The sequence below is a fragment of the Amblyraja radiata genome, chromosome 14 (assembly GCF_010909765.2).
Source record: "Amblyraja radiata isolate CabotCenter1 chromosome 14, sAmbRad1.1.pri, whole genome shotgun sequence".
In the NCBI taxonomy this organism is placed as follows: domain Eukaryota; kingdom Metazoa; phylum Chordata; class Chondrichthyes; order Rajiformes; family Rajidae; genus Amblyraja; species Amblyraja radiata.
The window spans coordinates 44,694,120-44,716,875 of record NC_045969.1 but is presented as its reverse complement, the minus strand read 5'-3'; the positions used below and the strand labels follow the sequence as shown (position 1 = coordinate 44,716,875).

The 22,756-nt window shown below is 42.1% G+C and overlaps 1 protein-coding gene across 12 annotated transcripts in view; it reads left to right on the top strand.

Moving 5' to 3' along the window:
• Positions 1-22,756, top strand: part of dmd (dystrophin) — a 1,663,772-nt gene that overhangs the window by 571,580 nt on the left and 1,069,436 nt on the right. For all 12 annotated transcript variants that reach the window (XM_033033201.1, XM_033033203.1, XM_033033205.1 and 9 more), the window contains 2 exons: positions 19,090-19,278; positions 19,845-20,026. In XM_033033201.1, the coding sequence (XP_032889092.1) occupies positions 19,090-19,278; positions 19,845-20,026 (371 nt within the window). The remainder of the gene's footprint in view (positions 1-19,089; positions 19,279-19,844; positions 20,027-22,756) is intronic.

Genomic DNA, 22,756 nt, shown 5'->3' with positions numbered 1-22,756 from the left:
TGGAGAGAAGGAATGGGTGTTCTTCAAGGAATGGGAATCACCCATTCCTCCTCTCCAGAGATGCTGCCTGTCCCGCTGAGTTACTCCAGCATTTTGTGTCTATCTTCGGTGCATACCAGTATCTGCATGACCTTTCAACACATGAAGTCACTGGTTTAACAGATTAAGGGAGCAAAGCACATCAGTCATCAAGGTATTGAGAGTTTTGCTGGTAATTTTGATGAGTATCCATGTGGGTTTGATCGATGGCATGACATGGCGGGCTGAGGGTCATGTTTCTTATTCACATGAATCCGTGACTTCAGTGCTACTGAACGTTTCTGAATGTCAATGGTGTTGACAAATCTAAACAAACATTTAGTGCTCCTGAAAGTACTGGATTTGCTGTTGGTGTGTCCGTTGGTTCTATGTGTCCTATGGGCTGCACTGGGACATGCTGAAGTGTTCGGAATCAAATTCCTCCTTATCGGCTGAGCCTGAGGGTAACTGAGTGAAGCAGTGCGACACTGGGGCAGGCAGTAAGTGACCGGGGCAATTAGGTCCTAAGGAATAGGAGTAGAATTAGGCCATTCGGTCCATCAAGTCTACTCCACCAATCAATAATGGCTGATCTATCTCTCCCTCCTAACCCCATTCTCCTGCCTTCTCCCTATAACCTCTGACACCTGTACTAACCAAGAATCTATCTATCTCTGCCTTAATGGACAGTAATGGAAGAGCTGTCCCATAATTCTTCTCCATGTACTATTCTTGTGTATTATTGATAGTCATGAATAGTTGTAAAATTAGTAGGTGCTTGTTAAAGTTATTTCATTGTACCCACAAATCACAAATCTTCATGATTATATTAAGGACAAGAGTCCAAATCCCGCAATTTCAAAATTTAAATTCAATTTCCGTATACAATCATAAAGGTGATCGTTAAATGTTTGAATTGCCATAAAATCTCGGTCGCTTAAGAAAAGGAACCTGCCCTCCTTATTTGCTTCTGCTTTTTGAGGACTCAACTTCCACTTCAATGAGTTTGACTCTGAAGCTGTGTAGTAAATGATAGTTGTATGAAACTGCTCATGTGAAAAAAAACAATGCTTGCTTTGAGGAATCAATGTGTTGAGAGAATTTGATAGCTTTAATAGCTCAGAATGAAAATTTCATCCAAATCTTCTCTTCCAGAGAATTGTCTACAATTTTCCTCCTCACTAGGTTTCCATAGCTGCGTATGTCCAACTTGGGCAACAAACACAGCTTCCCGGTCTGCTGAGCTGGAAATGACTGGTATATCACCAATTCAGGGTGACATGCTATCTTCCCTGGGGAGGTAAATGACACATTTTTCATGCCATTCTCTGCACTGGAAAGAGATTAAAACTAGGACTTTTTTAAGCACGAGGGTTTCTTGAGAGTTTGGGCAAAACCCTTTGTTAGAGTTGTACAGTGTCAGCACATTCAAGGTGCTATTGCACAACTTGAGCCATATTGAAAATGTTTTACTGCTGTTTCCATGTTGCAGCTTTTTCCTTCCCCAACATTAACAATTAAATTTCTTAAAAAATACTTTAATTTAATTTGTTACTTTACAAATGCTTCATTAAGTCAATAGAAAGGAGTCTTGTTAAATCATGACAATGGAAAAACAAAAGTCTTCCCTCCCCATCCACTCGCATACCTTCCTCTGGTTTTACAATGTTCAACTTTTCAATCCCTTTGTATCACATCTTCATCTTCAACCTTGGATTAGCCACCTGTCCATCCAACACTCCCCTCACCTGTATCCGCCTACCACTCGACAGGCTCTGTTTTGCCCCTTCTCCTGCATTCTCGCCCCCCCCCCCCATCTATCCCCCGCAATCAATCTAACTGAAACACGTTCTTCAGAGGGAGTTAGATGTGGCCCTTGTGGCTAAAGGGATAAGGGGGTAGGGAGAGAAGGCAGGTGCAGGATACTGAGTTGGATGATCAGCCATGATCATATTGAATGGCGGTGCAGGCTCGAAGGGCCGAATGGCCTACTCCTGCACCTATTTTCTATGTTTCTATGTTTCAGTGATGCTGCCTGACCCGCTGAGTTCTCCAGCAGTTTGTGCCTTATTTTGTAAGCTAGCATTTGCAGTTCCTTATTATCAACATTAACTGAATCAAATTTCTTGGGGGAATTAAAAATAAATCCTTTAATTTATTACTTTATGAAGGTTTTGTTGACTTCAGAGCGGGTGGGGGACACATCTGGATACTGCTTAATAAAAGACAGGACTGGTATAAGCCAGCGATATCTAATTGTTTTTGTTTCAGTCATTAGAAAGGAGGCAGTCAAATTATGAAAATGGAAAAACTGAGCACTCTTGTGCAACTGCGTGCTTCCATCTAGTAATGGAGGCCACTCAATGAATGAGTTCTTCAAATGACCAGGGATTGTTTTTGATTTCCTGCATACTTCCAGCGAGGCGAAGACTAACTTCTCAATGCCTTTTTTTACTCTCCTAAACAATTGGTTATCGCTCTGAAAATTAAACGTTTACTGTACTGCTGCTCGACAAATTACTGCAAGTGGGAAGTTTTTTTCAGAACTTAATCCCTTTGATAACTGGGAGAATTGTATAGCACATCAAACCACATCATCCGGTAGCTGGGACATGGGCAGACACGGAGGAGAAGGAAAATGGGTTGAACTCTGTCATTGGGGCTTTAAAGATTTATGATTTGTTTCAATTTCCACTTGATTCTTCATCCACTCTTTAATTTTCCATTGCCATGTATTCCTCTGTTGACAATATCAGGCAGAGAAACATCGCAGGACGTACATAGAATATCCAGCCAATACATGTGTATTATCAGTGGATTATGGAGGAGTCGCACCAAAACAGGCTAATGCTGTCTTGTCCTTCGCTACACCAGAGTTTTTGACCTCGGATGCATTTTATTCTGTGCAGTACTTGCTTAGCATGAACACATGGGGCTCGAAATTCCTTCCGAGTTCTGCTATGTTTTTGTGTGCTTCCCAACAACATTTTAGCTGAAAAATGGCCAACAACTGTTGTATGCAGAATGTATTCTTAAAACTTGCCGTCCTGTGCTCCATCTGCCTGCAATGTGTGATTCAGAAAGTTACAGGGCATTCAGCAGTGATCTTATGGTATGTGCTACATCACTGTGGTCATACTCTAGCGCACACGCATGCTTTGTGTCTCCTATGGGAATTTGTTACAAGGATCAGGCCTCCAGCGTTAGTTGAAAGGTCCATCGCTAAATGAAGTAAATCGGGCAGTTAAATGACACAGAAAGTAATGAATAGATCAGGCAAAGCTAATTTCCCCTGATGGTGAACCTGAATGATGATGCTTCTTCCCAGTTGCACCATGTTGCATCAGTTGTTGGAGATGGATAGTGTCCATCTCATCTGATGCCCCACAGCAACCCCATCCAGAAATATAGACTTTGCTTGCATGCAGAAGCACTTGGATTCAGGAATATAATGCACATTTAATACAATAAACCCTGTGTACATATTAATGTCATAGTTGTCTCATAGCACAACGTTAATTTGAGTTTCTGGTTTTAATGCATAGATGGTTAATAATTCGGCTTGGGATGTTCTTAAGTATATGCATGGAGAAAAATAATTCTGCTTAGCTGCCCCATCCAAATGTTAAGGTAGATATTGTGGTATCCACATTTTAAATAAATGGTGGAACAAACCGATAACGATGGCGCTAACGATTGTATACTAGCAGAGGAACTAGCAGGATGAGTGGGGCAGGGACGGAGAGAGTGGGAAGGATTACTTACATTAGAGAAACCAATATTCATACCGCTGGGTTGTAAGCTGCCCAAGCAAAACATAAGGTTGTATGTAGAATGTATTCTTAAAACAGGTTGAACAATGTATTCTTAAAACAGGTTGAACAAGTTAGGGCTTTATTCTTTGGAGCGCAGAAGGTTAAGGGGGGACTTGATAGAGGTTTTTAAAATGATGAGAGGGATAGACAGAGTTGACGTGGAAAAGCTTTTCCCACTGAGAGTAGGGAAGATTCAAACAAGGGGACATGACTTGAGAATTAAGGGACTGAAGTTTAGGGGTAACATGAGGGGGAACTTCTTTACTCAGAGAGTGGTAGCTGCGTGGAATGAGCTTCCAGTGAAGGTGGTGGAGGCAGGTTCGTTTTTATCATTTAAAAATAAATTGGATAGTTATATGGATGGGAAAGGAATGGAGGGTTATGGTCTGAGCGCAGGTATATGGGACTAGGGGAGATTATGTGTTCGGCACGGACTAGAAGGGTCGAGATGGCCTGTTTCCATGCTGTAATTGTTATATGGTTATATGGTTATAAGGTGTTGTTCCTCCAATATGCATGTGGTCTCAGTCTGACAGTAGAGGACAGAAAGCTCAGTGTGGGAATGGGAAGGGGAGTTCAAATATTTGGCAACCGGGAGATCGCATGGGCCAAGACGGACTGAGAACATCAGCCCACAGATTTCCATCTTGTTTGTACACAATCTTACTTGGTAACATATTGCCGATCCTGCTTCATTGCCATGTGCAGGCCCTGGAACGTCCTCCCCAATAAAACTGAGAGAGTGCTCTTACCAAACAACTGGAGTGGTTCACAGCACTAACCCACCACCAGCTCCTCAAGGCAATACATGCTGGACTTGCCAGAGATGTGCACAAACAGAAAAATTACTAATAAACAAGGACACGAAAAAATACCTGCCAATACCCGAGGTAGACAAAAATACTGGAGAAACTCAGCGGGTGAGGCAGCATCTATGGAGTGAAGGAAATAGGCGATGTTTTGGGTCGAGACCCTTCTTCAGACTGATGTGGGGGTGGGGGGGGGGGAGGGGAGTAGAAAGGAAGAGGCGGAGACAGTGGGCTGTGGGAGAGCAGGGAAGGGAAGGGGAAAGAAGGAGAAAGTAGGGACTACCTAAAATTGGCGAAGTCAATGTTCAATTCTCCATCGCACGTAACAGACTACTGACCGACATCTACTATAAAACCATTGACTCCCATGGCTATCTGGACTACACTTCTTCCCACTCTGCTTCCTGTAAGGACTCCATTCCTTACTCCCAAGTCCTCTGTCTACACTGCATCTGCACTCAGGATGGAGTGTTCCAAACCAGGGCATCAGAGATGTCCTCATTCTTTCGGGAACTGGGGTTCCCCTCTTCTACTATAGATGAGGCTTTCACCAGGGTCTCTTCTATACCCCGTAACTCTGCTCTCAGTCCCCATCCCCCCCACTCGTAACAAGGGCAGAGTTCCCCTTGTCCTCACCTACCAGCCGTAACATACAACAAATAATCCTCCGACATTTTCGCCACATCCAACGGGATCCCACCACTAGCCACATCTTCCCATCTCGTTCCCTTTCGGCTTTCCGCAGAGACCGCTCCCTCCGTAACTCCCTGGTCAATTCATCCCTTCCCACCCAAACCACCCCTCTCCTGGCACTTTCCCTTGCAACCACAGGAAATGCTGCACTTGTCGCTTTACCTCCCCCCTTGACTCCATCCAAGGACCCAAGCAGTCTTTCAAGGTCCGGCATAGGTTCACCTGCACCTCCTCCAACCTCATCTATTGCATTCGCTGCTCTAGGTGTCAGCTGCTCTACATCGGTGAGACCAAGCGTAGGCTTAGCGATCGCTTCGCCCAACACCTCCGCTCGTTTTGCAAAACCAACCTGATCTCCCGGTGGCTCAGCACTTCAACTACCCCTCCCATTCCGAATCCGACCTTTCTGTCCTGGGCCTCCTCCATGGCCAGAGTGAGGCCCACCGTAAATTGGAGGAGCAGCACCTCATATTTTGCTTGGGTAGTTTACACCCCAGCTGTATGAACATTGACTTCTCCAATTTCAGGTAGTCCCTGCTTTCTTCTTCTTTCCCCATCCCTTCCCAGCTCTCCCACAGCCCACTGTCTCCACCTTTTCCTTTCTTCTTCCCGCCCCCCCCCCCACCCCCACCAGTCTGAAGAAGGGTCTCGACACGAAACGTTGCCTATTTCCTTCGTTCCACAGATGCTGCCTCACCCGCTGAGTTTCTCCAGCATTTTTGTCTACCTTTGATTTTCCAGCATCTACAGTTCCTTCTTAAACATATGATATGGTTGGGATGTAGTCCAATGAGAAAAAAACTTGCGTGTCACCAAGAGAAATGCAATGAAATTGATCAATACGAGGAATAGCTGCAGATGAAAAACAAGTTCCAGATTTCAATGTCAGGTTGACAAGCAATCTTGTGTTTGGAAGTATGCAGTAATGATTAGCGAAATGCAAGGTTGAATTTCCTTCCATTAGTCATGATGTTCTACTTTTTGGAATAAGCTTTTTGGAGTATCCTTGTCAGCCTTGCTGATATATTTTTGGCAGTGAGATCCAGTCCAATTCTACTGCCAAACTATCAAATTACCAAGTGGAGAATGATCAAATATGGGATGTGTTTCACAGTGGAGAAAATGTTTTATGGCAAGATAGATTCTGGTTACTTGAAAACAAAAATCCATCGATGGGAAAATTACTTAGAAACAAGGAACTACATATGCTGGTTTACAAAATATAACATGCAACGTGCTGGAATAACTCAGCAGGTCAGGCAGCATCTCTGGAGAAAATCGATAGATGGAGTTTCAGTTCAGGACCCTTCTGCAGACCCTTCTTGAGTCTGAAGAGAGGTCCCGACCTGAAACGTCACCTATCCATGTTCTCCAGAAATGCTGCCCAACCTGTCGAGTTATGCCCCTGTCCCACTTAGGAAACCTGAACGGAAACCTCTGGAGACTTTGTGCCCCATCCAAGGTTCCCGTGCGGTTCCCGGAGGTTTTTTGTCAGTCTCCCTACCTGCTTCCACTGCCTGCAACCTCTGGCAACCACCTGCAACCTCTGAGAACCGCACGGAAACCTTGGGTGGGGCGCAAAGTCTCCAGAGGTTTCCGTTCAGGATTCCTAAGTGGGACAGGGGCATTACTCCAGCATTTTGTGCCCTTTTTTTGATGATGAAAATCTGTTTGGTTGCTAAGTGAGTTCTTTGAATATCATTACTCATTTTCTTTCCCTCCTGACGTTTGATTCCACAGTGCATAGAAATGAATAATGCAAAACCCTGTTTTGATGATTTGTAATTTTTGTGCTAAGCTATAAAAGTGGAGGAGTAGGTAATTGTTCCTTTCAGTAAAATGTGAGCAAATGTATTCTTGTTTCCATCAAAGACTTGCTCACATCTGATGTTGGCCGTAACTGCTTTGTTTCATTATTTATTCAAATTCGTCTGGTGAACTGGTGCTTTATTACCAAAGCTCAGTGGCTCTGAGTCATTGTGCTAAAGAAAAGATGATATTATTGAGGAGCAGTGCTGCAGCTTCTCAAGCACGAACAGCTTGAGGCGGCAGACGGTTACTGACCCGATGTCATGCTGAATGCCGACAGGTGGGAAGAAAACTCTCTGGAAGCACATATTGCAAGACAGTTCAGGATTATCTGAACCCGTGGGAGGAGATGACAGCTCGGTATGTGCGGCTTGTCACGAAAGATGTAAATAGACGTGGGCCATATTTCTTTAATTCTTTGTGGTTCAAAAAGTTATTGTGAAAAAAACCTACATGTTGCTATATCATCAGCTACTTGCACTTAGATTCTGGAGCATCAATAAATATAACGTCAAATCCCTTTAAGATGCAAAGCAAATGTGATGGAACTAATTATGTTTTATGTGAGGAAAGAACTTTTAACTTCAAAGTCACGTAATGTAGGATTTGGCTACACTCAAAAACACAGAATGGCATAGTGGTAGAGTTGCTGCCTTACAGTGCCAGAGACCTGGATTCGATCCTGACTATGATGTACAGAGTTTGTTGGTTCTCCCTGTGACCACGTGGGCTTTCTACCGATGCTTTGGTTTCCTCCCACATTTCAAAGACGTGCAGGTTCTTTTTGTCAATAGGCTTCTGTAAATTGCTCCTAGTATGTGGGATAGAACTACTGTTCGGGTAATCAATGGTCGGCGCAGAGTGGGTGATCGGAAGGGCCTATTTGCACGTTACACATCTGAACTAAACTAAACAGTGTGACAATGCTGTAATTGCAGTATGTCTTTTTAGGGAGTGAATTACTGAGCTTTACGTTGCATCCAGCGCTGTTTATTTGGCTTTTAGAGACCACTGTCTGAAAACGGTAAAGCACTAGGAACTGTAGGCTGTGATGGAGCCATGCCAGGTTCTTGCAGATCTGGAATGAAGGCATATAATGGTGCAGGACAATTTGCCTAAGCACCCGAATCTCAGGCATCTATGTTTTTTGGGCAAGAGCTAAGTTATTTGCACAATTTCTGTCTGCTGGGAGCTCCAGAGCAGCAGATCAGCTCACTTGACTACAGTTTTCTGCAGCCACAAGGCAGTTTTTGAAGAGGTGCTGTCATTTTCTATAGTTACTTGAGTTGATGCCAAACTCTCATGATAGCAGTTGAATCAGAAATATTTTCTGCATGAAAAGTGGGGCCTGCAAGCAAGACTGGGAATGGGAATGGGAATGGGAATGGTAGCTGTCTCGGGAAAATGGGCAGCAATCAGAAGAATGCATGTGGGTGTGAGGGAAGTGATATTGATCTGGGATCTGAATCGCAAGAGAACAGGAGCGATACCCGGGGGTTAGGTAGGGGGCAGTGCTTGTGTCCCCAAAGGTGCAATTGTAAATATCGGATTTACAGGGGTCAGAATTAAACACGGTATTGTAAAAATAGAACTTTCCCAGCCTTTTTCAAAGAAGCTTTTGGAACATGTGGATATAATTTCTGCAGCATTGCCCGAAGACGAGTGTGTTACTGGGAATGTCATCATCACAAGATCTATTGATGTATAATGGGTCAGGGGAGCAAGGGTGCTCGCATTGCTCCTGGAATGATGCAGGATGACTTGCAAATAGTTGTTGCACATTTAATCTGGGAAACAAATTTTCAATAGACAATAGACATCAGGTGCAGGGGTAGACCATTGAGCCCTTCGAGCCACCACCGCCATTCACTGTGATCATGGCTGATCATCCACAATCAGTACCCCGTTCCTGCCATCTCCCCATATCCCTTGACTCTGCTATCTTTAAGAGCTCGATCTAGCTCTCTCATGAAAGCATCCAGAGAATTGGCTTCCACTACGTTCTGAGGCAGAGAATTCCACAGATTCACAACTCTCTGGGTGAACATGTTTTTCTCTTCTCCGTTCTACATGGCTTACTCCTTACTCTTAAACTGTGGCCGCACTTTCAGGACTCCCCCAACATTTGGAACATGTTTCCTGCCTCTAGCGTCTCCAATCGCTTAATAATCTTAAATGTTTCAATAAGATCCCTTCTCATCCTTCTAAATTCCAGTGTATACAAGCCCAGTCGCTCCATACTTTCAACATATGACAGTCCCGCCATCCCGGGAATTAACCTTGTGAACCTACGCTGCACTGCTCAATAGCAAGAATATCCTTCCTCAAATTTGGAGACCAAAACTGCACACAATACTCCAGGTGTGGTCCCACCAGAGCTCTGTACAATTGCAGAAGAACCTCTTTGCTCCTATACAACTCTTCCTGTTATGAACGCCAACATGCCATTAGCTTTCTTCACTGCCTTCTGTACCTGCATGCTTACTTTCAGTGACTGCCATGCATCTGCCCACTCACCCAACCTGTCCAAGTCACCCTGCATTCTCATAGCATCTTCCTCACTGTTCACACTGCCACCCAGCTTTGTGTCATCAGCAAATTTGCTAATGTTACTTTTAGTCCCTTCATCTAAATCATTAATGTATATTGTAAATAGCTGCCTTCCCAGCACCGAGCCTTACGGTATCCCACTAGTCACTGCCTGCCATTCTGAAAGGAACCTGTTAATCCCTACTCTTCATTTCCTGTCTGCCAACCAATTTTCTAGCCATGTAAGCACTCTACCCCCAATACCATGTGCCCTAATTTTGCCCACTAATCTCCTATGTGGGACCTTATCAAAGGCTTTCTGCAAGTCCAGGTACACCACATTCACTGGCTCTCCCTTGTCCATTTTCCTAGTTACATCCTCAAAATATTCCAGAAGCTTAGTCAAGCATGATTTTTATTAGTATTATTCTGAGAAAATTACAATGTGATTGACCTTCTCGCTGATTATTTATTGGGGTCATAAACATGGCATTTCATTTTACTGTTGCAATTCCATAAGGTATATTGAATTTGATTTGAAAACAGATTGAAAACTGAGTTTATCACTCTTGTAACACTAGAGGTGTGTGTTTTGTGAATTAAAATTAATTATCATATCTGGATTTGTTGCAAAGTTGGGCCAGGAACAACTTAAACATTTAATTTGTTGGTGGATCATGTGAAGCCAAAAGTTAATGTCGTACTATGCCATCATTTCTACTTTGTATGTGACCGATCCTTAATACTTTGCACCTTTAATAATGGGTCGTGATGTCCTGGCATGATTTGTACAAATGTTTTTAGGTGTACTTGTTCATTTTATAAACTGATTATGGTGACTGGTTCTGTTCATACATTTAAATTGCAATCTGCTTTTCACTGCAGTGGCAAGACCACATTTCCAATCTGAGTCCAATCTAACCAAGGCATTAATGCATCTCCTACATTTGCACTTCCTTTACCATCTGAAGGACAGAGCATCTAAGGGGGTAGAGGAACTGAAATAAATGTTCATTAGGCGAGAAATAGTAGTGGGTAGGCTAATGGGACTGAAGGATGATAAATCCCCTGGGCCTGATGGTCTGCATCCAAGGGTCCTCGGGGAGGTGGCTCTAGAAATAGTGGACACATTGGTGATCATTTTCCAATGTTCAATAGATTCAGGATCAGTTCCTGTGGATTGGAGGATAGCAAATGTTATCCCACTTTTCAAGAAAGGAGCGAGAGAGAAAACGGGGAATTACAGACCAGTTAGCCTGACTTTGGTGGTGAGAAAGATGCTGGAGTCAATTATGAAAGGAGTAATAATGGGGCATTTGGATAGCAGTAAAAGGATTAGTCCAAGTCAGCATGGATTTATGAAAGGAAAATCATGCTTGACTAATCTTCTGGAATTTTTTGAGGATGTGACAAGTAAAATAGATTAAGGGGAGCCAGTGGATGTAGTGTATCTAGACTTTCAGAAAGCCTTTGATAAGGTCCCGCATGGGAGACTGATGACTAAGATTAGAGCATATGGTATTGGGGGTAGGGTGTTGCCATGGATAGAAAATTGGTTGGCAGACAGGAAGCAAAGAGTAGGAGTGAACGGGTCCTTTTCAGAATAATAATAATAATAATAATAATAATAATGGATGGGATTTATATAGCACCTTTCTAATACTCAAGGCGCTTTACATCGCATTATTCATTCACTCCTCAGTCACACTCGGTGGTGGTAAGCTACTTCTGCAGCCACAGCTGCCCTGGGCAGACTGACGGAAGCGTGGCTGCCAATCTGCGCATACGGTCCCTCCGACCACCACCAATCACTCACACACATTCACACACATTCACACACAGGCAAAGGTGGGTGAAGTGTCTTGCCCAGGGACACAACGACAGTATGCACTCCAAGCGGGTTTCGAACCGGCGACCTTCCGGTTGCCAGTGCCACATGGCTCAGTGTTGTGGCCACAACTGTTTACAATATATATTAATGATTTGGAAGAGGGAATTAGGAGCAACACTAGCAAGTTTGCGGACGACTCAAAGCTGAGTGGCAGTGTGAACTGTGAAGAGGATATTAGGAGATTGCAGGGTGACCTGGACAGGTTGAGTGAGTGGGCAGATGCGTGGCAGATGCAATATAATATAGATAAATGTGAGATTATCCGCTTTGGTGGCAAAAACAAGGGGGCAGATTGTTATGTCAATTGGGTTAGGTGAGGTAAGGGGGAGGTGCAGCGAGACCTGGGTGTCCTTGTACATCGGTCACTGAAAGTTGGCGTGCAGGTACAGCAGGCAGTGCAGAAAGGTAATGGAATGTTGGCCTTCATAACAAGAGGATTTCAGTATAGGAGGAGAGAGGTTCTTCTGCAGTTGTATAGGGCTTTGGTAAGACCACATCTGGAGTATTGTGTACAGTTTTGGTCTCCTAATTTGAGGAAGGACATCCTTGTGATTGAGGCAGTGCAGCATAGGTTCATGAGATTGATCCCTGGGATGGCGGGACTATAATTTGAGGAAAGATTGAAAAGACTAGGCTTGTATTCACTGGAGTTTAGAAGGATGAGGGGTTATCTTATAGAAACATATAAAATTATAAATGGACTGGACAGGCTAGATGCAGGAAAAATGTTCCCAATGTTGGGCAAGTCCAGAACCAGGGGCCACAGTGTTAGAATAAAGGGGAGGCCATTTAGGACTGAGGTGAGAAAATACCTTTTCACCCAGAGAGTTGTGAATTTGTGGAATTCCCTACCACAGAGGGCAGTGGAGGCCAAGTCACTGGATGGATTTAAGAGAGAGTTAGATAGAGCTCTAGGGGCTAGTGGAATCAAGGGATATGGGGAGAAGGCAGGCACGGGTTATTGATTGGGGACGATCAGCCATGATCACAATGAATGGCGATGCTGGCTCGAAGGGCCGAATGGCCTCCTGCACCTATTTTCTATGTTTCTATCTATCTCCGAAAATCTGCATGGTTAAAAATTCTGCATCACTTGTCTCATTTTTAACAGCATTGAATTATGAAGCTTGTTGGCCATAGTCATTCATCTCAATTACCTCAACTGAATGAATAACTGCATTTTTGAGAGTGGTTGGGTTTTCGATTTTATTACTTGGGGTTTGCACCCTGGGACGACGGCTGATTAAATGCAGTTATCACAGCAAGTATAAATCTGCTGGACGACAATATACTGGTATCTAAGCTGCTCACTTAGGACAAAAATGCCGGCATGAACTCATAATGCACAAAGCCTGATGATTGTCACTCATTCGTCTGCAAACTCTGAAATAAATAAATAATAGAATTGCCGAGAATGTCAGTAAATGACAATTGTAAGTAGTTCTCTGAATTCAACAGACATCACACAAAATGTGTTATCCAGAGATCCTGTTCCAGAGAGACATCCTCACACAAATTGCTCCCAAATGTACCTTATTTAAGATTGCTTTGGGATTTATAAGATTAATTTCTGCATTCAGCCTCCATTGATGCTTTAAGATGATTTAGCATTTCATTGATGCTTTAAGATGATTTGGCATTTCATTGATCCATTATGATGATTTGGCATTTCAATGCCCTTAACAATGTGACATTGACTCATTTTTTATTCTTACATTGGTTTGTACAAAGTGTATTTAAATTAGCAAACAAGAGTATTATAGTGTGGTTAATTTAAAATTAGAGTAGTTAAGTGATTATAATGTTGAAGGCAAGGTCAGAAATCTTCTACTAACTAGCCAAACATTATTGATTTGTTCAACCAATCTGCATTAGTTCAACAGGACCTCGCCAAAAAACAAATTTGTACTTGGTGAGGAGAGCTTTAAATAATATTAAACATCTGTTAATCTCCAAATTCCTTTCAGAAATGGTGAGGTACTTATCGTGTTCAAAAGTGATGAATAGTCTGCGTGAACATAATTGCACATTTCATTCTTTTGCATCTTTGGATTATCTTTAAATGAACTTTATAACGTCTGTGATATATTCCAGCCTGTAGGCTTTTTGTTTCTTTACTTTAACTCTCAGGTTTTTACATTCTCCATGCATCAAATTGGTCTTTGCAATCAAATTTGCTGAAAAAAATTATCGTGGTGTTATGCAAAGAAATATTACCACTAAGATGCATAATTCATTCCACATTAACATTCCTTTATAGGAATGGCAACATTTAACTGCAGAAAAAATCTCCTGTTTCATTGTAGAGCATACTTTGAAAACCCAATGGTATGTATGATGGGTTTATTCATATGCTTAAGCACTATAATCTTGGCACTCGGTAAGTAGTAATTGAAAAGACTTAACGCAAAGGCTTCTTAAGTAAAATAATTCATATGTATTTTTTATATTTGTGACCAGTTCTATATGGTGCTGAAGAATCAAATATGATTTAAGTGCACTTGAGGCTAAAAACAATGGCTTGTTTAAGGCAGACATTCCACGGTCAGCAAAAACAGTTGACTTAAACGTTTCAGACTGACCCTCCTCTCTCTGAGCCTTGCCAGTGCTCAAGACTAAACAAGAGGCAAAGTTGCGAACCTCGTGCTTGATATTTAGTGCTCGAGTTTTCTGCAATTCTGATAAACTACATGATGAATGCTCTACCCAGTGAGAGAAACATGATGAAATACAAAGAATGTGGCGCATTTCCTAAATAAATCATAGTGCTGTGTAGCACAGAAAGAGGCCCTTTAACCCAAATTATTCACAACCTTCAACTTAGACAATCAAGCTATTCTCACCGGGAAACATGTTCCCGATGTTGGGGGAGTGCAGAACCAAGGGTCACAGTTTAAGAATAAGGAGTGAGCCATTTAGAACAGAGACAAGGAAACATATTTTTCTCACAGAGAGTGGTGAGTCTGTGGAATTCTCTGCTCAGAGGGCGGTGGAGGCGGGTTCTCTGGATGCTTTCAAGAGAGAGCTAGATAGGGCTCTTAAAAATAGCGGAGTCAGGGAATATGGGGAGAAGGCAGTAATGGGGTACTGATTGGGGATGATCAGCCATGATCACATTGAATGGCAGTGCTGGCTTGAAGGGCCGAATGCAGGAAACTGGTGCACCAGGACAAACTCACGTGGTTACAATGAGAACATACAAACTCCACAAACACAGCATCTGAGGCCCGGATCAAACCCGAGTCTGTGGCACTGTGAAGCAACAGCTCTTCCAGCTATGCCACTAATTTTGGACTCCCTTCCCTTGGGAAAACCTTATCAATGCTCCTTGTGATTTTACAACCCTCTATAAGTTCACCCATCACCCATCGATGGGAAGAGAAGGCCCAACCTATGTAAATCAAGCTCTCCAGATGTGGTAACATCCTTGTAATTATATCTTGCACCCTTTCCAGTTCTATAACATGCTTCCTGCAGCAGGGCAGACTAGAGCTATGTATAGTATTCAAAATGTAGCCTTGCTAATGTTTTCTACAGCTGTAACATGATGTCTCAACTCCTGTACTCAATCCTCTGACGTTTGAAGGCAAGCACACCAAATGCCTTCTTCACCATCCTGTCTATGTGTCTCATCACTTTTGTGGAAGTATATACCTACACCCTTTGGTCTCTGTTTTCAACAATAAACCCCAGGGTCCGACCAATTTACTGTACAAGTGCTGACCTTGAGATACAAGGAAATGCAGATGCTGGAATTTTTCACGAAGTGCGAAGTGCTGGAGGAACTAAGTGATTCTGGCATCATCTGTGGAGGTAATGGACAGACAATGTTTTGGATCAGGACCCTTCTACAGACTGATGGAGTAGTGGGTAGTATGAAAATCAATGCTTTGCCAGCTTTCTCTCCCCTACTCCATCAGCGTGAAGAAGGCTCCAACTCAGTATGTCATCCACAGGTGTTGCCTGACCCGCTGAGTCCTGACCTGGTTTGTCTCATCAAAATGCAACACCTCACTTTCATCTCAATTAAATTTCATCTTGCTTATTGGCAATTGATCAAGATCTCGCTGTAATGAGCTTATTCATTTTCCTCGATACCACCAATATATCTGGTGGGGCCCGTCATTTTCTTCCCCAGATTCCTACAATGCCCTTGAGTACAATTGATCAGGCACTAAGGAATTATCTACTTCCATGTATTTTAAGATGTACAGACGTCCGTAATGTAGAATCTCTTCAAGACATGAGTATTAACTTTCCACGCTTTTCATGAATGCAGATAAGACATGGTCATTCAGACCCTCACCCATCTCCTGTGGCTCCACACACAGAGGACCGCATTGTTCTTTATGGGACTCTATTCTCTCCCTAGTTACACGTTTGTCCTTAATATACATGTGGCATCTCTTTGGATTCTCTTTTCCCTTATCTGCCAAAGCTGCCTGACAACCCCTTTTCCCCCCCTTCATAACGTTAATCCCTGCAATAAGGAGTTTATTATTTGACAAACAATTGAGCAGAAGAAACCGGTGTTCTCTCAAGATTAACAAGTGAACTAATTGAAATTGATGAGGTTCTGATGGAGTTTGACGGGGTTTCCACTGCTGTGCAAGTGTAAAACTGGTCACCATCATCTAGCATGAGCAATTGGTCACTTGAGATTGAATTTGTTGGAGAGTTGTGAACTTTGGGAATTCTATGGATGATAATTTTTCATTTCTTCAAAGCTACATATTGGCAGGTGTGTGAATGAAAAGTCAATGGTATTGTGGGGAACAGGTGGCAAAGTGGAATTGGGCCAATACATAGACAAGCCCAGACCTTGCTAAGTTGTGCAGCAAGCCTGAGGTCAAATGATTTGCTCGTATATAGTTGTCACATGGTTTTCTGTTGCATAATTGTGTACTTTATACTGACATATAGTGGTGCTAATATATAGTTGAGCATAATCTTAGTGCAGTATGCTTGAGTTCTAGGGGATAGATTTAGTTTAATTTAGAGATACAGCAAGGAAACAGGCCCTTCGGCCCACAGAGTCCACACCGACCAGCGATCCCCGCACACAGTGGCGGACTGGCCAGGGTGTCAGCTTGCCCGATGGCAAGTGGGCCCCTGATGAAGTGGGCCCCCTTTGTCTCCTGGCAACCAATATTTTTAGACCCAGTCCGCCACTGCCCGCACATTCACACCATTCTACACACTCGGGCCAATTTTACATTTATAACCAAGTCAATTAACCTATAAACCTGTATGTCTTTGGAGTGTGGGAGGTAACTGAAGATCTCGGAGAAAACCCACACAGTCACGGCGAGACCGTATAAACTGTACAGACCCTTCGTCGGGATCGAACACGGGTGTCTGGCTGTGTAGGCGCTGTAAGGCAGCAACTCCACAGCTGTGCCACCGTGCCGCCTGGAGGCATTGAGAAACTACCAGGCATCATACAAGCAAAAGAGATGAGCACATGCATAACTAGTCCTCGTTCCTTGTAATTGGAAAAATGTGAAAAATGTAAGAATTTTAATTACTGGAAGAGTAAGTTTTAAAATAAGGAGCACCCGTTTAAAGGGAAATTGATATTTTTACTTTATATCATAAATGATTGAAGGCATAGAAGTTTAAAGTAGTGATACCAAATACCAGGCAACATTTGCAATTTTGTCTGCATGTTTCGTCTGCTCACTATGAGAAAGAATGACATAGGTGGAGCGAGATGCCAGCACATGAATTCATTCTTTGTTGTCTTTGGTGCGCAGAATAAAAACCTGTTAAAAATATTTTGCATCTTTTTAGTACATCTAGAAAGGATGCTACTTCACCGGTTGCTTGGAATTCTCTGGAACAACGATCAAACATGATTAAAGTGTTTTCCCAGTGTCTTGGGGCAATTCTGTCCATCATTTGGCCTGGGCAATTATAGCTGTTCTCCCTTGTCCACAGCTCTGTTTTGTTATTTTGGTGTAAACGTGGAACAGACAGATATGGTAGTGCCACACATTGGTCATGTTGGAAGTGTTAAAGGGCACTTTTCTCTCATTTATAATACATTCATTCCAGCTCCTTCAATTATTTCCAGCCTGAGGTCAACAAACCTTTTCAACACAAAGATTCAAGAGTGTTTCATTGTCATATGTCCTGGATTGGACAATGAAATTCTTACTTGCTGCAGCACAACAGAATATGTGAATATGTAAACATAGTACATAACGGGGGAAGAGAAAAAAAAAAGCAAAAGTTCAATAAATAACAAATATAGTGTCTATGGTATATAGACACACTGATCTGTTCTGTATTTATGCCTACAATATTCTGTTGTGCTGCAGCAAGCAAGAATTTCATTGTCCTATCTGGGACACATGACAATAAACTCTCTTGACTTCACTTAAGTTGACTTGCAATAATAATATAGTCTTTTGCAGTTCAGAGCTCAAAGCTTATTTGTTGTTGTGGTTAATAGCCTGATGGCTGTAGGGAAAAAGCTGTTCCTGAACCTGGACCTGGACTTTCAGGATCCTTCGATTCATAGGCTCCATTGTCTCAATCCAATCCATGTCAGAACACCAGAAAACAAACTTCACTGGCCTCAGATTCTGAACCGTCTACCAGGAACTGACTTTTAAGATTTACGCAATTGATGGTCGATAAAGCAGTCAAAAAAAAGCTAGGGATCTCTCCTAGTGTCAAGTGTTGGGGCTTCAGGCAGCACAACTGGACTGCTTTATCTCATATTGTGTATGTGTTCTGCTGGGAGCTGTGGCTTTTTAATGTCTGCATGGGTTTTAATGTTTCTTTTCATAAAGCTCAGGCACTCAGAAAATAGAAATAAAAGGCTGGGACAAGGTGAGGCCATGCAGTTTTTTGACGCACCTCTCAACAATTAACCTGCCCTTATTATCATGGTCCAAATTATTAGCTCCCATGGTGATAGAATTGGAGAGAATGAATAAATGGGGAAGATAAGCTGGAGTAACTCAGCGGGTCAGACAGCATCTCTGGAGAAAAGCAATAGATGACGTTTCGGGTCGATACCCTTCTTCAGGCATGGGGAAGGCGGATGGAGAGGGAGGGCTGGCACAGTGGGGAATGAAAAGATTTGATTGCCACTGATATCATGTTGGCTGCAGCCAGTAGCAAAAACCTGTGCAAATTTATATTTCCCTGCAATGGGTTTCAAGTTTTATTTAAGTGGAATTGAAAAACTGCTAGTTCCCAGAAGACATTAAACAGTAATGAATATCTTATGCAGCTCAAATGGTTTGATAATTAGGAATGCACATTTTAATGAGCAGTGCAAAATGCAATCACGTACATTTCTTTCTGCGGAATGGAACCAGTAGCCATTAAAATGATCACCTGTTTATAGTTGTCCCCTGAATTTTGGAATCAATCCTGCAACAAAAATGATGTTTGGTGATAACTTTTTTTCTTCACAAATCCATATTGCTGTGATTGTCTGGTTAATGAAGCAGAACATTTTGAGCTGTCTTTAATGGAAGAATATCCACTCTTGTTTCTTGTTGAGCAGCTCATGGAATCCTCTGTAGAGAAGCCAATTGGAAGCCCAGCTGTGGAAACTGAAGTGGACTTGGACAGTTACCAGACTGCGTTGGAGGTGGTACTGACCTGGCTGCTCTCTGCCGAGGATTCTCTGCAAGCACAGGGTGCAGTCTCGGATGATGTGGAGGAAGTCAAAGAACAGTTTCATTCCCATGAAGTAAATGGACTACTGTAATTGTATGCGCATGGCGTTGGGGGGGGGGGGGGGGGGGGGGGGGAAAAATTATTGGCCAGTGAGTATTAATACTGTATGCTGAGGTTCTGTATCTTTGATTATCCATACTAATGTATTTTGTTCAATAATCAATACCTCCTCAATCCATCATAATGGAATGGGCGGTGAATCTGTGGAATTCTTTGCCACAGAAGGCTGTGGAGGTCAAGACAATGGATATTTTTAAGTACGGGTGTCAAGGCAGGAGAATGGGGTTAGGAGGGAGAGATAGATCAGCCATGATTGAATGGCGGAGTAGACTTGTTGGGCCGAATGGCCTAAATCTGCTCCTATCACTTATGACCTTATGACCTTATAATAAAGCACGTTGGCAGAGTTTGGTGTGAAAAGTGTGAACGTTTTTGAAGGAACATTTGCATTTAATTTAAATGAAACATTAAGCTGGGATTTTAATTTATCATGAATGGATACTACCTTTACAGATGGTGTTTTTATGCTTGTAACGTTTGAAATGTCTACCTATTACTGACTTTAGTTATTTTTGGCAGGGCTTTATGATGGAGCTAACCTCCCATCAGGGCAGTGTGGGTAATATTCTACAGGCTGGGAATCAACTTATTGAAGAGGGAAAACTGTCTGAAGATGAAGAAAATGAAATTCGGGAGCAGATGAACTTGCTAAATTCCCGATGGGAAACACTCAGGGTGGCCAGCATGGAGAGACAAAGCAAGTAAGTAAATGGCCTTATCTACGCAAGACAGATTTCTGTGCATTTTTTGTATGCACACAATAATTTGATAACTTGGCTTCTAGCCGCGATCTAACATAATTGCAAACTAATTTGCGAAATATTGCATTGTGTTTGAATATCAAGGCACAGGTTCATTTTGAATTCTATTCTTAATCTTGGTTTATTGTAGTTTACACATGAGACAAAGAGTATATTGTACCATACTGAATGATGAAGCCAATGGAAGGCTTTTAGTTACACTTGATTAATTGAATATGCTTTTGATTGCTTTAAATCCCACACTTTGCTCTCCTGCCACTTTTCTGTTTGCTTTGCCGGCTGTTATGCCAAGGTGTTTTTATTGGCAGGCTTTAAACCTCGCTCCCTTTGCATGCAGCATTTAAATTGTGAGCTATGATCTTATAAGGTTTCCTCCCTCAAGGGATCGTTTGTAGCTGTTGCCAGTTCATTGCACTGTACTGACCTCTTCCTCCCCCGGCATCTTCAAATCTCAATCCCAGAGGGGAGAAGTGTGGCTGGATATTAACAAGCCCATTATTTTTTTTCTCCAGATTTTCACCTTTTTTTGGTAATTACAAAATTATTTTATAATACTATTTGCTGTATTTTCCTGTGGAAATACAGAAGCATTTGGCAAAACAATGAAAACACCTGTTGATTTTGCTGTTTGTAAGCTTGCGTTATTTTAGAGAGATAGTGTTTTTCTATCAGTAAATTATCCTCTATTCATCCAGTCGCTGTTGCATGGAGACTGGCCAAGCTGTTAGCAAATCTGCACTGAGGTATTCTTTTCTGAGGAAGGCAACCATCATGGTCTAGTCACATCATCCTTGACTGTTTCATTGTTCATGAATAAAGAGGGAATGAAGATATGTACAAGATTAAACCCGTGCTTTCCAATCCCATACAGCCAGTATTGCTGCATTATTTTGTAGCATACAATATTTTTCTTCTTCATTCTCTACCTCCTGTATTTACTCTCTTCTTCATATGATGTGGAAGCAACTGGATACACTTTCTTCTCCACCATGTTGATTATTCTGTATTGTTTCGTGGCAGGTGTCCAGTGTTGTCATAGATGTGGTAGGTCTGACACAAAGCATCTTGCTCATGTTTCCTGAATGTGTGATGCTTGTCAGGATCTTCAGACAGGATGCAACGACTCGCTGGCCTGCAAGTGTGCCATCAATTTGGCAAACAGTTGACAAGTTTAGCTCCGAGCTAAATTGTAGTTGTTTTATTGAAGTGGAGCTGCCACAAACTTGTAAAAGCCACAAAACCTGTACAATATGTCAAATGTAAAGAATATATATGTATGTAAATGACGCATAGATCGAAGAAAATGTGGAAAGTTCCATTGCTAGAGCTTGTGGTGTTAACGGCAGTGAGACTGGTGGTGTTATACATTGAATGCAGAAATGAGTTGTTACTGTGAATGACATGTATTCCTCCACATGGTGTGCTTGACGTTACACACGCATCTTTAGCCTCCTGCTGCACAGCTTCCTTCCATTCCTTAGTATTTTTTTCCTCACAGTGATCAATATTCTTTGTTCTCTTTGCACACTTCTTTGTCAAAATTTAGATTTCCATTAACGTTTATTGTTTGGCTGCCTGTCTCAAAGACAACAGCTCGTTCTGAAAATTCTATCGATATAATTAATTGCTATTTTTATTCAATTTTAATGCTGAAATTGGAATAAGCAAATAATTAAAATATATGAGCCAGAGTGCATCAACATGATTACACACATATGGAAATGTCCAACATTTGTTGAGAAAAGCTATTATCTGGTAATAACTGGGGAGACAAGAAAACATTTGTGTCCCATTCTATGTTTCTTTTCAATTTTTTATTCATTACAATTAGAGAGTTTTGTAACGCAGAGAAAGCCATTTAGTCCAAGGTCCCTGTTTACTGATTGAAAGGTACAGCATGGAAGCAGGCCCTTCGGCCCAACAAATCCACGACCGCCAACCATCACCCGTTCTTAGACACACAAAGCTGAAGTGACTCTGTGGGTCAGGCAGCAACTCTGTAGAATAGTGATAGGTGATGTTTCGGGTCAAGACCCTTCTTCAGACCAGACCGTACGGGTTCTTCGTTATCCCACTTCCGCATCACTCCCTATGCATACTTGGGGCAATTTACAGAGGCAAATTGATCTACAAACCTACATGTCTTTGCATGTGGATTTGTAAGTTAATTGTCTATCCAGATTATTTCTTATTGTTTCAATTTCTTTATTTCTTAAATGTTTACTGACTTATGAATTGAATGCTTTTTGGCCACTTGCCGGACACCCCATATCCTGTTGATTACTGATGTAATACCACTCCTTTTGATATTTTGGCAATCTCAAACAAATACCCTCAAAGTACTGATGCAGCAACTGATAGAATTAATTATCTCCTATAATTCTGGTGACCATCAGCAGAATTCTTCTCATCCTTTAACCTCAAATGAATAGAGTCTCTTCTCTTAGAAATAAAATCTTTTCTCACCAGAATAATTTCTATGGATTTTTTCTAAACCTTTCACAGTCTAATATTGGCAGCCAAATTATTAGAAATGGTTAGTTATTAATGAAGAAGATTACAACATGTGGTGAGCAACACCTGGTCCAACATAGTTACAGTACTCCCCACCATTGCACCTACAAGAGTCACTGCCTCAAAAAGGCAGCCAACATCATCAGAGACCCGCAC